Here is a 15737-nt window from a genome sequence, read left to right as displayed (position 1 = left end):
ACACATTACAGAGGGGAGCAAACACCCAAGCCACTTGACCTCATCATAACAAACGAGGAGGGTATGGTGACCAAACTGGAACACCTTGCCCCAGTTGGCACCAGTCACCATATAGTGTTGTCATTCAGATTTAACTGTTACCTAGTTCAGGATAAGGTCAGGCCAAGGTGCAAATATTACAAGGGAAATTGCAATGGGATGAGGGAAGAGATGAGGGGTATCAACTGGCCTGACTTATTAAGGTACAAGTACGCAGACATTACGCTGAATATCATAACTAGTAAAATGACCCATTTGATCGGTAAATATATACCCAAGACCAAACCCAGTGCTTCTAGGAATACAAGGGGATCCCTACACATGAACCACGCGGCGGTCGACAAAATTAAGAAGAAAACCCAGAAATTCAAGACGTGGGTTGGGTCAAACGATGAGCAAGACAGGAGGATGTATGCGAGAGCCAGAAACCAAACAAAGATAGAGTGTAGGAGGGCTGGTTGCAAGTGAGGTCAAGTCAAACCCAAAGGCGTTTTATCGCTATGCAAAGTCGAAATTGAAAACGCGAGTAGGAGTATCAGACCTGAGGCTGGTGGATGGTAGTTACGCAGGTTCTGACCAGGATAAAGCTGAGGCATTGAACAGCTTCTTTTCCTCGGTGTTCACAAGAGAGGATGCAACTAACCTTCCTGCGTTTGAGGACAGACGGTTCGACACAGCACTGACCCACATTGTGTTCACAGAAGAGGGTATTAGAAATAAACTGTCCAGGCTAAAGGTCCATAAGAGTCTCGGACCTGACATGGTGCATCCCAGAGTGCTGAGAGTTGTACAACGAGCTTGCAGAGCCCCGGAAGATCTTGTTTTGTAAATGCCTGGATGAACAAATGGTCCTCAGTGAATGGAAAGTGGCTTCTGTGAGTCCTATCTTCAAGAAGGGTGATCGTCACTCCACGAACAACTACGGTATAGACCGGTGAGCCTGACCAGCATATTATGTAAAGTACTTGAGAGTATTATCAGAGATGCCGCAATGGAACATCTAATACGAAACAACCTTGTAAAAGATTGCCAACACGGTTTTATGCCGGGGCGCTCCTGCTTAACACAATTACTCAAGGTATTGGATATTTGGACCCATATTTTGGAACAGGGTGGTAACATCAACAATATTTACCTAGATTTTGCCAAGGCTTTCGACAGTGTACCCCACGAAAGGCTGAAAATCAAACTGGAAGGGTACGGAATTCGGGGAAATGTCCTAGCGTGGATAGAAGACTCTCTACATGACCGCAAGCAGTGTGTGGTGATTAATGGCACGAAATCGTCATCTGTACCTGTCACAAGTGGGGTACCACAGGGCAGTGTATTGGTCCCGCTGTTGTTTGTTTGTTTCATAAATGACATGCCTGACGTTGTACACTCCTCCATACAAATGTTTGCCGATGACGCCAAGTTATTTCGGGAAATTAAGAAGCAAGCGGACTGTGAAGAACTGAAGAAGGACCTCTGTGGGCTCCAGGAATGGTCAAAGAAATGGCTGCTGAGAATCAATGTCACGAAGTGTAAGAGGATGCACCTGGGGTATACCAACGGTAAGGAGGCGTATCATATGTCCCAACGGGATGATGAAACTGCACAAGATGAGACTGTGTGTGAGAAGGACCTCGGTGTGTATGTTAACAATGAGCTGAAGTTCTCGGGCCATTGCGAGAAGAAGGTAAATCAGGCAAATAAATTATTGGGTCTTATAAGAAGGTCGTCCAGATACCTAGACGGTTCGTCCCTCGTAACTATCTTCAGGAGTGAAGTGCTTCCCCATCTGGAGTACTGTCACCCCATCTGGTCCCCGAGATATGCTAGGGACTGTCAGTTGGTTGAAAATGTTCAAAGGAGGGCCACCAGACTGGTGCCTGCACTTTGCCACCTCAGCTACCCTGAGAGATTGGAGCGCCTGAACTTGCCTAGCTTATACTACAGACGGGCATGGGGGGACCTAGTTGAGGTGTATAAGCATCTCAGGGGGCACTACTCAGTTGAGTGTCCTTACTTGGAGCTGGCGGACGCTCGCCCCCACAAGGGGTCACGGCTCAAGATTGAAGAAGCCGCAAGTCCAGAAAACCGTGAGGGCAAACGTTTTTGGAGTGAGGGTTGTAAACTCTTGGAACAATCTACCAGAGAGTGTTGTGACTGCACTGAATGTGAACTCTTTCAAGACAAGACTTGACCAACACCGGAGCGGGTTCAGGTACATTCAGGAGCCGGTGCATGCCCAGTATTTGCCAACAGTGCATGACAGAGACGTGACCGATCGCCTGGGAGGCTAGCGAGCCGATCTTTTGGTGAAGAAGATAAATGAAAAGGAAAAGTAATCAGAGACGTGACTGATAGCCCAAGCGGCTAACAGGACGATCAGTGGCGGAGAGGATAAAATCACTAGTATAAACAGTTACAGCTGGCGGGCCTTTTGTTTTCAGGCATCTGAACAAGAAAAGAAAAAAATTTTCATGGGTTTCTTACGGCATTTTTGTGTCCCTATTCAACATGAGCAAGAGAGTAAGTGATGGTAGTGCTGTTTCAAAAGCTAATAGAAAGTGTATAAGCTTAGCTGAGAAATTAGATGTGTTTAAACGATATGAAAAAGGTGAGAGGTCTGTGGTTATTATATGGAGCAAACAATGAACATATTTTCTGAAGTGGATCCATTAACAGAACAAAGCATTAAAATTAACGGGCATGAAAAATGCAAATGACCTCTACATAAATATGTAAAATTAGAAAAGAAAGAAGCTGTGCAAGGTTTTTTCGACAGCATTATTATTTGAAGGCCTAAACCATCAATTTCAGCTACACCATCAAATTCAGCATCATAAGTAGCTTCAACAACAACTTCAGGTTCAGTAACAGTTTCAGCAACAGCTTTATAGAAAGCTACAGCTTCAGCCACAGTAGAACCTACAGCTTCAGCCAAAGTTGAACCTGATGACTTCGTTATCTCAATAAAAACTCACTCAAAATCATTGGCTGTCCTTATGTTTTAGACTTTACCACTATTGGTGAAGATAATTTTTGTTTTACATTCATAAGTATTATTTAAAACATATATGAACAGTAAATAAGTGTTGCTTTCATATTCATATGTAGAGAAATGACGATAAGTTTTCACAAGTACGCATTTAATGAGTTGGCGTTCCCGATCGTCTCGCTTTATTTCCTTACCATTAGTGGTTAGCTACTTCTAGTGTTCCATTTATTAACATTAAATAACATTACTTAAAACATACATACAGGTATTGAATTTTTTTTTACATTAAGTTCACTACAGCTACAACCAGCGTCTTATTTTCTTCAGTTTCTTATGTAGAACCATCCTCACACTTAAAAACAATGTCGTCTCATATCCTCTTGTGTGTTTTAATATTCTACGTATTATTAATGAATTGCATTGTTCATTTCACATATATAAACATTAATTCAATCAAATACATATTCAGTAATAAACAATAATGAATCTTTTGTACATATTCTTAATAAGATAAATGACGCTATGGTTTCCTTACATGCGCACATATTGGCCTTTGTTGGTGTTCCCAATCCATCTCACTTTAATTTCTTTGCCATTAGTGGTTCGCTACTTCTATTGTTCCATTTATTAACATTAAGTGACATTACTTGAAACATATATATTCATTTTCTTTACAATAATTTTACTACAGCTACAACCAGGGTCTTATTTCTTCATTTCCTCATGTAAAACCATCGTCCTAGTTTCCTGGCTGTGAACACTAACGAAAGCAATGGCGTCCCACCTCCTCTTGTGTGACCATATTGTTATTCATTTATATTGTATAAGGTGCATTCATAAACATTATTTAAAGAATATAGTTTGCATTTTTCATTAATTGTATTGTTTTGGGGGAAAAGAGGGTAAAAAGGCACACAAAAGATATGAAAAGGTCACACTTGGGAACGCATCTTATAACAGTATTATTGCTTTATTTTAATTATGTGAATGGTAATAAATGATTCACGATACGACGATTCACCTTACACTGCACAATATATGTGCGTGTGTGTGTGTGTGTGTGTGTGTGTGTGTGTGTGTGTGTGTGTGTGTGTGTGTGTGTGTGTGTGTGCATGCGTGCGTGCGTGTGTGCTAAACGGTTTATTAATAGAGTTGCAGCAGGTGGCTGAAAATATACAAACTTACATGTGATTTAGACATAATGATATGCGTTCAATACATTTACAGGGCTGCACAGTACATAAATCAGGAGTTGTTTATTGTTTTAACAATAGATGGGGGTAATGGCAACTGGCCTGAGGTCGTTAGGGGACTGTGGAGTGGTGACCTTGGGGATGGGGGTGACAAATGCGGTTTTCCATTCATTAGGGCATGTGCTTTGTCTGAGGGATGCATTAATAATAGAACAGAGGGGGGTGGCAAGTTCGACTGCAAAATCCTTGTATATTTTGATTGGGAGGTCAATTGGGGTCGTGGAGCGTTTGGATTTAAATTTCAGGAGTTTGTTGGCAATTTCTTATGGTTGAACACTGGGAGGGGGGGAGGGGGAAGGTAAGTAAGCCGGGAGGAGAATGAGGTCAAGACTGGGTAAGGTATGACATATGGTAGCAAAATGGTTATTAATTATCTCAGCTGCCTCCTCACTAGGTAAATGTGAGATGAAAGGAAGTGTGGGAGACTGACGGTTGAGACCACAGAGATCTTTTACCTTGGAGTACCACTGACCGATGCCGACTTCCTTGAGGCTGTGCACTTTCCTGGGATAATAAGTCTCCTTGGCCGACTTGATTTCCCTGATGACTTGGTTATGTAGACTTTTGTACAGGCGGTTGTTGGTGTAGTATGCCTTGTTGCGCTGCTCAATAAATCTTTTTATGCGGGGCGTAATCCACGGGACATCATCGGGGTGGGTCCTCAGTGTTTTGGCTGGAAAGAAGTGGTGGTAGGCTTTGGTGATAGTGTCCAGGTAATTATCCCACTTGTTCTGCACATCGTCTACCGTGATCACTTCAGTCCAGGGATACCGGGTTATCCATTGTCCAAAACGCTGCATAGCAGAGTCGGGGGTGGGTCGGTAAGTTCTGGTGGTAACTGGCGGTGGTGAGTAGGTGGGGGTAGGTGACCACAGTAGGGACAGGTGGGGGCTACGTCCCACGGGAGGCAGCGGCTGGGGGGGAAGGTAGTGGTTACCGAGATCAGTCATAATGAGGTCAAGGGTGGCATTGCCACGTGTGGGAAAGTCTACTATTTGTGTAAGGTGGAGGTGTTGGGTGATGTCACTGATGTCTAACTCATTGAAGTCACTGCATATCACTAGTTTAGCACATGGAAATCTGGCTCTCAGGGAGTCAGCAGTGTCTATAATACGAGTAATCAGTACATTGGCGGTTGGTGCACGGGGGGATGATAGCAAACACAGACAATGAGGGAGGCAAGCTGGCGGGGGTGGGAGGTGGGAGTGACCTGAACCCACAAGGCTTCTACATCATCAGGTACATTAACACCTAGGGGTGATGGTTTGAGGTCACTGCGACAGTACAGAACTACACCCCTGAAGGTTCCAAGTGTTCCCTGAAGAATGCAGTGATGGGTAGGGAAACACCGGGTAACATTGAAGTCCATTTATTCGGATTGGAGAAATACAAGTGGTGACTAGCATGTGCCATGCACGGCTCACACCGTCAGACTGAGACTGCCTTGCCATATGGCAGCCTCGGGGCAATGTTGCCACATAACACGTGCAGTGTTGCCACGTAATTATATACATAGATGCTACTCGGCACAGTAGCTTATATACAAGGTTGCTACTCGGCACAGTAGCATAGATACATAACCTACAACCCCCACCTCTCCTATCCTTTCTAAGGAGGTGAAATAACTCATAGTTTTCTATGGCGCAGATCTCGGGAACAATTTGCCATGCTTCGGTAATCGCCACAATGCCTGCACCAACTGACTTCACTGTGACACTGACCTCCTCCACCTTGTTGCATAAAGATGTGACATTGGACAGCAGTAGGGATGGTAGGCTGTACCATAGTCGCGGCACTTCATAGCGAGTACACTGTCTTTCAAGTACTGGCTTGACTTTCCTATGCTTGCTCGGTGTGATGATAGGGATTCGTCTGGGAATGCGGCGATCCCATCTGCAGCCTCGGTTGTGGAAGATTACCAGCGCATTTAGTAGAGTGATGGTGTGGGGTGGAGGATAGCCAGCACCGGACTTCAGCCGAAACAGGTCGGTGCGACGATATCGTGGCACTGGAACACACATATTCACAAGTCTGGCACTGACAGTCACTGATACCTTGAAAATACGCACTCTACCGGTAAAATTACTGAACTGCCTTAAGTAACTACAGGTCGACGTGATGACCTTGGCTGCTACTGAGCGCCAGGAGACATGTCCTCACTCGGTGAGGTCACAAAAGTAAGTGTGTGTGTGTGTGTGTGTGTGTGCGTGCGTGTGTGTGCGTGCGTGCACGCGCGCGCTGATAACCGACGCGCATGTACGAGTACAGTGAGTGATTTTTTCCGGGAGTGAGAAAATTCATCTCCATACCCAGAAATCTCTCAATGTAGACAGTGCTTTATTTTGTTGGAACAATAAGTCATGGTAAAATCAGGATAGTAGCACATCTGAAGTTGGGTTGATTAACGATAAGGCAATTATGTCACAGACAGAGTGGCAGACGGGAAGCCAGTCATAGGGCAGTCTAGCTAGGTGGTAATGTGCAGATTTCTTTTCTCTTGGACTTGCTTATGTTGACTGATCTCTGCCTGCCAAGTGCACTTCTCACTACACTGAGGTGCAGATAGCATAGCCAGGTTACACATTTGGGTAACTGTTTATCCACTTGGATGATCTGCATGGGACTACTCTGTGGCCTACAGAGTAAAACATACCTCTACTGTCTTAAGGAAATGCAAACTCTGAAAGTACTTATGCTATAATTATACAGTACTGTACATGTGTTCATTCATATACACTACCATGTTTGTGTTGCAGGTATGGATCTCTTCACTTGGACTGCCGCTTGAAGACCCACTTGGCTGTACCACCAGTTGTAAACCCAGGACAGCATTATGATGATCCTCTACTTAATCCTGTTAAGGATCGTTTCATGCCAGCCTGGCAGGCCTCACAATTGTGACCATCCACTCTTAATCTTCAAGACCCCTTCCTTCTGCCAGAGGGCATGGGGGCAAGCTGAATACCTGGCTGGGTGACGTGGCTCTGCGGCGGAGCACCGTTGCCACATTCCTGCACCAGCCGCCAGAATTCATCGTGCCAAACTGCAGACCACCACCGCCAATTACGTATCACCTACATACTAACTCTCACACTTGTTTCATTTAATTTTTTGACATTCACAGAGATTTGTGGTTAATGCTAGGGAGGATTATTATTGATTAGTTAACATTATGTGAATTGCACCAGAAGCTTATCACTCCTAATTTGATTTGCCCTTTGTTGGTGCATAATAAAACACATCAGGAAATTTAATTGCACTGTCGTTACATAATTTAATAAGAATCCTAGACAGTTAATTAGCTCAGAGATTATTGTGCATTGCATGCTGTTAAACTGTTATGGACATGTGTGGGTGTGACTAAGTGTAGGTTGAGTGTGTTGGAGAGCAGGTGGAGGTCTTGCTGCAGCGTTGACTCGGGCTCTGGCCATTATTGCTAAGTGTCTCTCTCCTCCCTGGTGCAATATTTATCCCGGGTCGGGGTATTCATCAGTAACTCTGTAATAGTTTTGTAGTGACACTGTGTTTATGCTTAGGAATAATAACTAAATAGATCAGAGGTAGGAAAGAAAGATTACTTTTTTTTTTTTTTAGAAATCAAAATTTTTTTGAAAAGAAATACCACCATATGAAAGCAAATATCTAATATATTCCTCAACAGTGGTTGACAAATTAATAAAGCACAGGATTATTTACAGAGTGTTTTCTCCACAGAATGTAGAAATTCATTCTCATCATTCGTTTTGGTAAAATAATTGAAATATTTTCATTATTATTCCCCCCAAAATTTTTCTTTTAAAAGTGAAAGGAATTAAGAGTTATAAAATGCATTGCTACTTGATTATTTCCATTATTTAACTAATGCAGAAGTACAAATGCTAATATTTCAGTTATTTTACTGTGACTTTGACATTCATGATAGGGTCAGCATCTCATAATTATGTTCAGTTTATGCCTTTTAATAAGGGTAGTTGTTTTGTTTGTGCATAAATATTCCCTTTAGAATATTGTATATGAATCTGTTTAGTGCACATTGTTTACCCTTTGTATATGTAGATGTTCTCAGCAGGACATAAGGCTGTCTGTGAATATTTTTTGTAGTGATAGAAGGTATTTTCTATGTGTTTCTCATAATATATATGCTGGTAGAATCTCTTGTGGTGATCTGATGTTGCACATGATGAAAAGGTTTGGGTCCTTCTAGAATTGTTTAGATTTTGTTTCTTGCCAGACTCATAATAAAACTGCTCCACAGATAGCCAAACTTTGTGCCAATATAATTTGTCTGGCCCCCTCCCCAAAAATGAGGAAGAAAATGAAGATGAGTTTGCTACTGAATCATTCTTGCAGTCCATTGTTACTCCATCATGTGACACTACACCTCCTTTATTGCTATACAAATTGTGGGCTATGAAAATTAAACATATCAAATATTTAATGTATTCATGTTTAACTGCTACTGTACTGTTCATTATTGAAAGTTTTGTGTAGTTTTTAATCTCAATGCTATTTTTTGAATAATGAAAATCAACTTGCTGGAAATGACCTAGTTCCTTATAATTTATTTTGGAAGTTCTATTGGAGAAAGTAGTGTTCAATTTTTAGAAAATCGTGACACTGGGGTTTATTGTGGTGTTTTTTAATGGCTTTTCCTATGGATGTAGACAATAATATTGTGGTGCAGTGTTGAATTTATTGCTAATATGAATTCCAGTGTGTATGTTTTGCCAATGTTTGAGGTGGAGGTGTGAATGATTATAGACAACTAAATCCAGAAACATAATTTTGGAAAACCTTGTGGAATACTGTATCTTCATCTCTGTGTAGTCCTCAGTGATTTTAATATATTAAGTGTTGGATTTAGAGTACATTAACTGTATAGAAATGTTACAAAGATTCTTTTGGTAAAATAATTTAGTGAATTAGATGTAAATTAAAATGACTCGACTACTGTATTGTTTGAGGAGTCCATTACTGTATGTGATAAGGTTGTTTATAAACTACCCTAGATATCACCTCCACCTCCATGGCTGTTGTTCCTGAGGAGTTATGATATACTGCGTTGGTGGACCTTGTAGCTAGTAGACTAGCTCTCCTGTACCTGCTATGTTAACATGACATTGCCTGACTGATGTCAAGAAATCTATGATCGCTCTTTAATGAACGACTTATAGTTGAGATGTTTTACAGAATACATTTTTGAATTATTATCATTTATAGAATTTCAGGTTTCAAAGAAAAACTCCAAGAAAATGTAATCCGCATTAAGATAGATTTCATACAGTATCTACCGTTCTACAGTAAGCAATACCAATCAAAATTAAAGACTGCTTCTCTTGTTCTTCTTTGTAATTAATTATATTTGTTAGGGAGACTAGGAAAGGTGAATTTTAAACAGTAACTATAAGTGATAAGAAAGTATTGTCGTGTGTTAGACAGTATTTTCATTTCCTTGAAATTATGGAAATTGCCAAATTGGTGTAAAGTAAAGATAGTAGGGGAATTTGGGAAGCCTCAAATATAATCATTAGAATTGCTCTTTATAGTACACCAATATCTCGATTACTACATAATTAGTGGACAAAAATATTTTTTTTAGTGTCAGATTTGTGTGAATTTCAAGAGAAACGTGTACAGTAGAGATAAAAAGAAGACATTTAGATAAAATTTGCCTGCCTCTAGGCAGATGAGTAGATACACATACAAATAAGAATTTGAAAGAAAATTGGAGTAAAAAACATAGCAGGGAACAGTTCTGCATAGCCGAGATTAAAGGTCCTTGAGTTACTGTATAGTGTGATGGTTAACCTCTGGGTAATTAAGATATTGATGTATTGTAAAAGATGAGGATTTATTGCTTTCTTCTTAATGATCATGTACCCTTTATTGTTATGTATAGATTATTTCTGTGGTTTAAATTGATTCTCAGTTCATTAATTAATGCTCATTGCATTATGTACTTTGGCTGACCAACACCAATAAGTACAGTACTTAATAGTTATAGTGAATATCGTGCAGCATATAAAGTTCAAGGTCTTATTTAGCATAAATTTTCTTTCCTGGATTCTTCTCTTTCTAACAATTTTGAGGAGATAAAATCTCGTACTTCCTTCACCGCAGAACCTCCCCCATTAATGAGGAAAACATTAGTTATAATAAATCATCATCCCTGAATGTATTGTACATTTTGTAGTAGGTTTTAAGCCTGTACCTATTGTATGAAGGGAATCTTGTCTTTGAGGGTCATACATTCACAAATGTTCTATTTTTTCACAAATCACTCATTATTGTCAAATATATTTCCATGTAAACTGAATATTTTCTTTTATACCTAACAAATAACCCATTTAATTGAAAAAATCTAATTTTTATAATTGAAATTGCATGCTTACTATGATGAAATTTACCATTTTCAATGATGAAATTTTTCACTTTCAATGATAAAACCCATTTTCTGTGATAAAATGCCTCATTTACATCATAGAATTTCCCATTTTATATGATAAAATTTCACATTTCTATGGTAAATATTCTGAAGTAGATTATCATAGAAAACGGGAAATTTGTTTCACAGAAAATGGGAAATATCTACTTTCCGGGAAAGTTGGTTATCTACTTTCCCGAAAAGTAGATTATCTACTTTTCAGGAAAGTAGATGATCGACTTTTTGGGGAAGTACATTATCGACTTTTGGGGAAATATTACCTGATTTTCCTAAGTAGATTATCATAGAAAACGGGAAATTTGTATCACAGAAAATGGGAAATATCTACTTTCCGGGAAAGTTGGTTATCTACTTTCCCGGAAAGTAGATTATCTACTTTTCGGGAAAGTAGATTATCGACATTTCGTTGAAGTGGAATATCGAATTTTGGGGAAATATTACCTAGTTTTCCGAAGTAGATTATCATAGAAAACGGGAAATTTGTATCACAGAAAATGGGAAATATCTACTTTCTGGGAAAGTTGGTTATCTACTTATCATAGAAAACGGGAAATTTATATCAAAGAAAATGGGAAATATCTACTTTCCGGGAAAGTTGGTTATCTACTTTCCCGAAAAGTAGATTATCTACTTTTCAGGAAAGTAGATGATCGACTTTTTGGGGAAGTACATTATCGAATTTTGGGGAAATATTACCTGATTTTCCAAAGTAGATTATCATAGAAAAACTGGAAATTTGAATCACAGAAAATGGGAAATATCTACTTTCTGGGAAAGTTGGATATCTACTTATCATAGAAAACGGGAAATTTATATCAAAGAAAATGGGAAATATCTACTTTCCGGGAAAGTTGGTTATCTACTTTCCCGGAAAGTAGATTATCTACTTTTCGGGAAAGTAGATTATCGACTTTTCGTTGAAGTGGAATATCGACTTTTGGGGAAATATTACCTAGTTTTCCGAAGTAGATTATCATAGAAAACGGGAAATTTGTATCACAGAAAATGGGAAATATCTACTTTCTGGGAAAGTTGGTTATCTACTTATCATAGAAAACGGGAAATTTATATCAAAGAAAATGGGAAATATCTACTTTCCGGGAAAGTTGGTTATCTACTTTCCCGAAATGTAGATTATCTACTTTTCAGGAAAGTAGATGATCGACTTTTTGGGGAAGTACATTATCGAATTTTGGGGAAATATTACCTGATTTTCCGAAGTAGATTATCATAGAAAACGGGAAATTTGTATCATAGAAAATGGGAAATATCTACTTTCCGGGAAAGTTGGTTATCTACTTTCCCGAAAAGTAGATTATCTACTTTTCAGGAAAGTAGATGATCGACTTTTTGGGGAAGTACATTATCGACTTTTGGGGAAATATTACCTGATTTTCCAAAGTAGATTATCATAGAAAACGGGAAATTTGTATCACAGTAAATGGGAAATATCTACTTTCTGGGAAAGTTGGTTATCTACTTATCATAGAAAACGGGAAATTTATATCAAAGAAAATGGGAAATATCTACTTTCCGGGAAAGTTGGTTATCTACTTTCCCGGAAAGTAGATTATCTACTTTTCGGGAAAGTAGATTATCGACATTTCGTTGAAGTGGAATATCGAATTTTGGGGAAATATTACCTAATTTTCCGAAGTAGATTATCATAGAAAACGGGAAATTTGTATCAGAGAAAATGGGAAATATCTACTTTCTGGGAAAGTTGGTTATCTACTTATCATAGAAAACGGGAAATTTATATCAAAGAAAATGGGAAATATCTACTTTCCGGGAAAGTTGGTTATCTACTTTCCCGAAAAGTAGATTATATACTTTTCAGGAAAGTAGATGAAGGACTTTTTGTGGAAGTACATTATCGAATTTTGGGGAAATATTACTGATTTGCCATTAGATTATCATAGAAACAGAAATTTGTATCACGAAAATAGAAATATCTGCTTTCTGGGAAAGTTGGTTATCTACTTATCATGAAAACAGGAAATTTGTATCATAGAAATGAAATATCTACTTTCCGGGAAAGTTGGTTATCTACTTTCCCGAAAAGTAGATTATCTACTTTTCAGGAAAGTAGATGATCGACTTTTTGGGGAAGTACATTATCGAATTTTGGGGAAATATTACCTGATTTTCCAAAGTAGATTATCATAGAAAAACTGGAAATTTGAATCACAGAAAATGGGAAATATCTACTTTCTGGGAAAGTTGGATATCTACTTATCATAGAAAACGGGAAATTTATATCAAAGAAAATGGGAAATATCTACTTTCCGGGAAAGTTGGTTATCTACTTTTCCGGAAAGTAGATTATCTACTTTTCGGGAAAGTAGATTATCGACTTTTCGTTGAAGTGGAATATCGAATTTTGGGGAAATATTACCTAGTTTTCCGAAGTAGATTATCATAGAAAACGGGAAATTTGTATCACAGAAAATGGGAAATATCTACTTTCTGGGAAAGTTGGTTATCTACTTATCATAGAAAACGGGAAATTTGTATCATAGAAAATGGGAAATATCTACTTTCCGGGAAAGTTGGTTATCTACTTTCCCGAAAAGTAGATTATCTACTTTTCAGGAAAGTAGATGATCGACTTTTTGGGGAAGTACATTATCGACTTTTGGGGAAATATTACCTGATTTTCCGAAGTAGATTATCATAGAAAACGGGAAATTTGTATCACAGAAAATGGGAAATATCTACTTTCTGGGAAAGTTGGATATCTACTTATCATAGAAAACGGGAAATTTATATCAAAGAAAATGGGAAATATCTACTTTCCGGGAAAGTTGGTTATCTACTTTCCCGGAAAGTAGATTATCTACTTTTCGGGAAAGTAGATTATCGACTTTTCGTTGAAGTGGAATATCGACTTTTGGGGAAATATTACCTAGTTTTCCGAAGTAGATTATCATAGAAAACGGGAAATTTGTATCACAGAAAATGGGAAATATCTACTTTCTGGGAAAGTTGGTTATCTACTTATCATAGAAAACGGGAAATTTATATCAAAGAAAATGGGAAATATCTACTTTCCGGGAAAGTTGGTTATCTACTTTCCCGAAAAGTAGATTACCTACTTTTCAGGAAAGTAGATGAAGGACTTTTTGTGGAAGTACATTATCGAATTTTGGGGAAATATTACCTGATCTTCCGAAGTAGATGATCATAGAAAACGGGAAATTTGTATCACAGAAAATGGGAAATATCTACTTTCTGGGAAAGTTGGTTATCTACTTATCATAGAAAACGGGAAATTTGTATCATAGAAAATAGGAAATATCTACTTTCCGGGAAAGTTGGTTATCTACTTTCCCGAAAAGTATTCACTTTTTCAGGAAAGTAGATGATCGACTTTTGGGAAGTACATTATCGACTTTGGGGAAATATTACCTGATTTTCCAAAGTAGATTATCATAGAAAACGGGAAATTTTGTATCACAGAAAAATGGGAAATATCTACTTCTGGGAAAAGTTTTCGATATCTACTTATCATAGAAAACGGAAATTTATCAAAAGAAAATGGGAAAATATCTACTTTCCGAAAGTTGGTTATCGATTCTTTCCCGGAAAGTATAGATTATCTACTTTCGGGAAAGTAGATTGGTCGACTTTTCAAGTTGAAGTGGAATATCGACTTTGGGGAAATATTATAGTTTTCCGAAGTAGATTATCATAGAAATGAAATTTGTATCACAGAAAAATGGGAAATATCTACTTTTCTGGGAAAGTTGGTTATCTACTTATCATAGAAAAACGGGAAATTTATCAAAGAAAATGGGGAAATATCTACTTTCCGGGAAAGTTGGTTATCTACTTTCCCGAAAAGTAGATTATCTACTTTTTCAGGAAAGTAGATCGACTTTGTGGAAGTACATTATCGAATTTGGGAAATATTACCTGATTTTCCGAAGTAGATTATCATAGAAAAACGGGAAATTTGTATCACAGAAAATGGAAATATCTACTTTCTGGGAAAGTTGGTTATCTACTTCTATCATAGAAAACGAGAAATTTGTAATTATAGAAAATGAAATATCTACTTTCCGGTTGGTTATTTATTTTCCCGAAAAGTAGATTATCTACTTTTCAGAAAGTAGATGATCGACTTTTGGGGAAGTACATTATCGACTTTGGGGAATATTACCTGATTTTCCAAAGTAGATTATCATGAAAACGGGAAATTTGTATCACAGAAAAATGGGAAATATCTACTTCTCTGGGAAAAGTTGATATCTACTTATCATAGAAAACGGAAATTTATATCAAAGAAAATGGGAAATATCTACTTTCCGGGAAAGTTGGTTATCTACTTTCCGGAAAGTAGATTATCTACTTTTCGAAAGTAGGATTATCGACTTTTCGTTGAAGTGGAATATCGACTTTGGGGGAAAATATTACCTAGTTTTCCGAAGTAGATTATCATAGAAAACGGAAATTTGTATCACAGAAAATGGGAACATCTACTTTCTCTGGGAAAGTTGGTTATCTACTTATCATAGAAAAACGGAAATTTATATCAAAAGAAAATGGAAATATCTACTCTGAAAGTTGGTTATCTACTTTCCCGAAAAGTAGATTATCTACTTTTCAGGAAAGTAGATGATCGACTTTTGTGGAAGTACATTATCGAATTTGGGGAAATATTACCTGATTTTCTCCGAAGTAGATTATCATAGAAAAACGGAAATTTGTATCACAGAAAATGGGAAATATCTACTTTCTGGGGAAAGTTGGTTATCTACTTATCATAGAAAACGGAAATTTGTATCATAGAAAATGGGAAATATCTACTTCCGAAAGTTATTATCTATTTTCCCGAAAAGTAGATTATCTACTTTTCAGGAAAGTAGATGATCGACTTTTGGGGAAGTACATTATCGACTTTTTGGGGAAATATTACCTGATTTTCCAGATTATCATAGAAAACGGAAATTTGTATCACAGAAAATGGGGAAGATCACTTCTGGGAAAGTTGGATATCTACTTATCATAGAAA

General features: G+C 38.1%; 1 protein-coding gene across 1 annotated transcript in view; it reads left to right on the top strand.

Moving 5' to 3' along the window:
- The window catches only part of LOC121858144 (protein N-terminal asparagine amidohydrolase-like), a 28296-nt gene extending 17710 nt beyond the window's left edge, over positions 1 to 10586 (top strand). Inside the window, exon 7 of the mRNA XM_042354373.1 lies at positions 7032 to 10586. Coding sequence (XP_042210307.1) covers positions 7032 to 7176 — 145 coding nt within the window. The 3' untranslated portion in view covers positions 7177 to 10586. The remainder of the gene's footprint in view (positions 1 to 7031) is intronic.
- The last annotated feature ends 5151 nt before the right edge of the window (positions 10587 to 15737 follow it).

Source organism: Homarus americanus, unplaced genomic scaffold (assembly GCF_018991925.1).
Source record: "Homarus americanus isolate GMGI-L3 unplaced genomic scaffold, GMGI_Hamer_2.0 scaffold36117, whole genome shotgun sequence".
Taxonomy (NCBI): domain Eukaryota; kingdom Metazoa; phylum Arthropoda; class Malacostraca; order Decapoda; family Nephropidae; genus Homarus; species Homarus americanus.
This window is presented reverse-complemented; position numbering and strand designations above follow the sequence as displayed.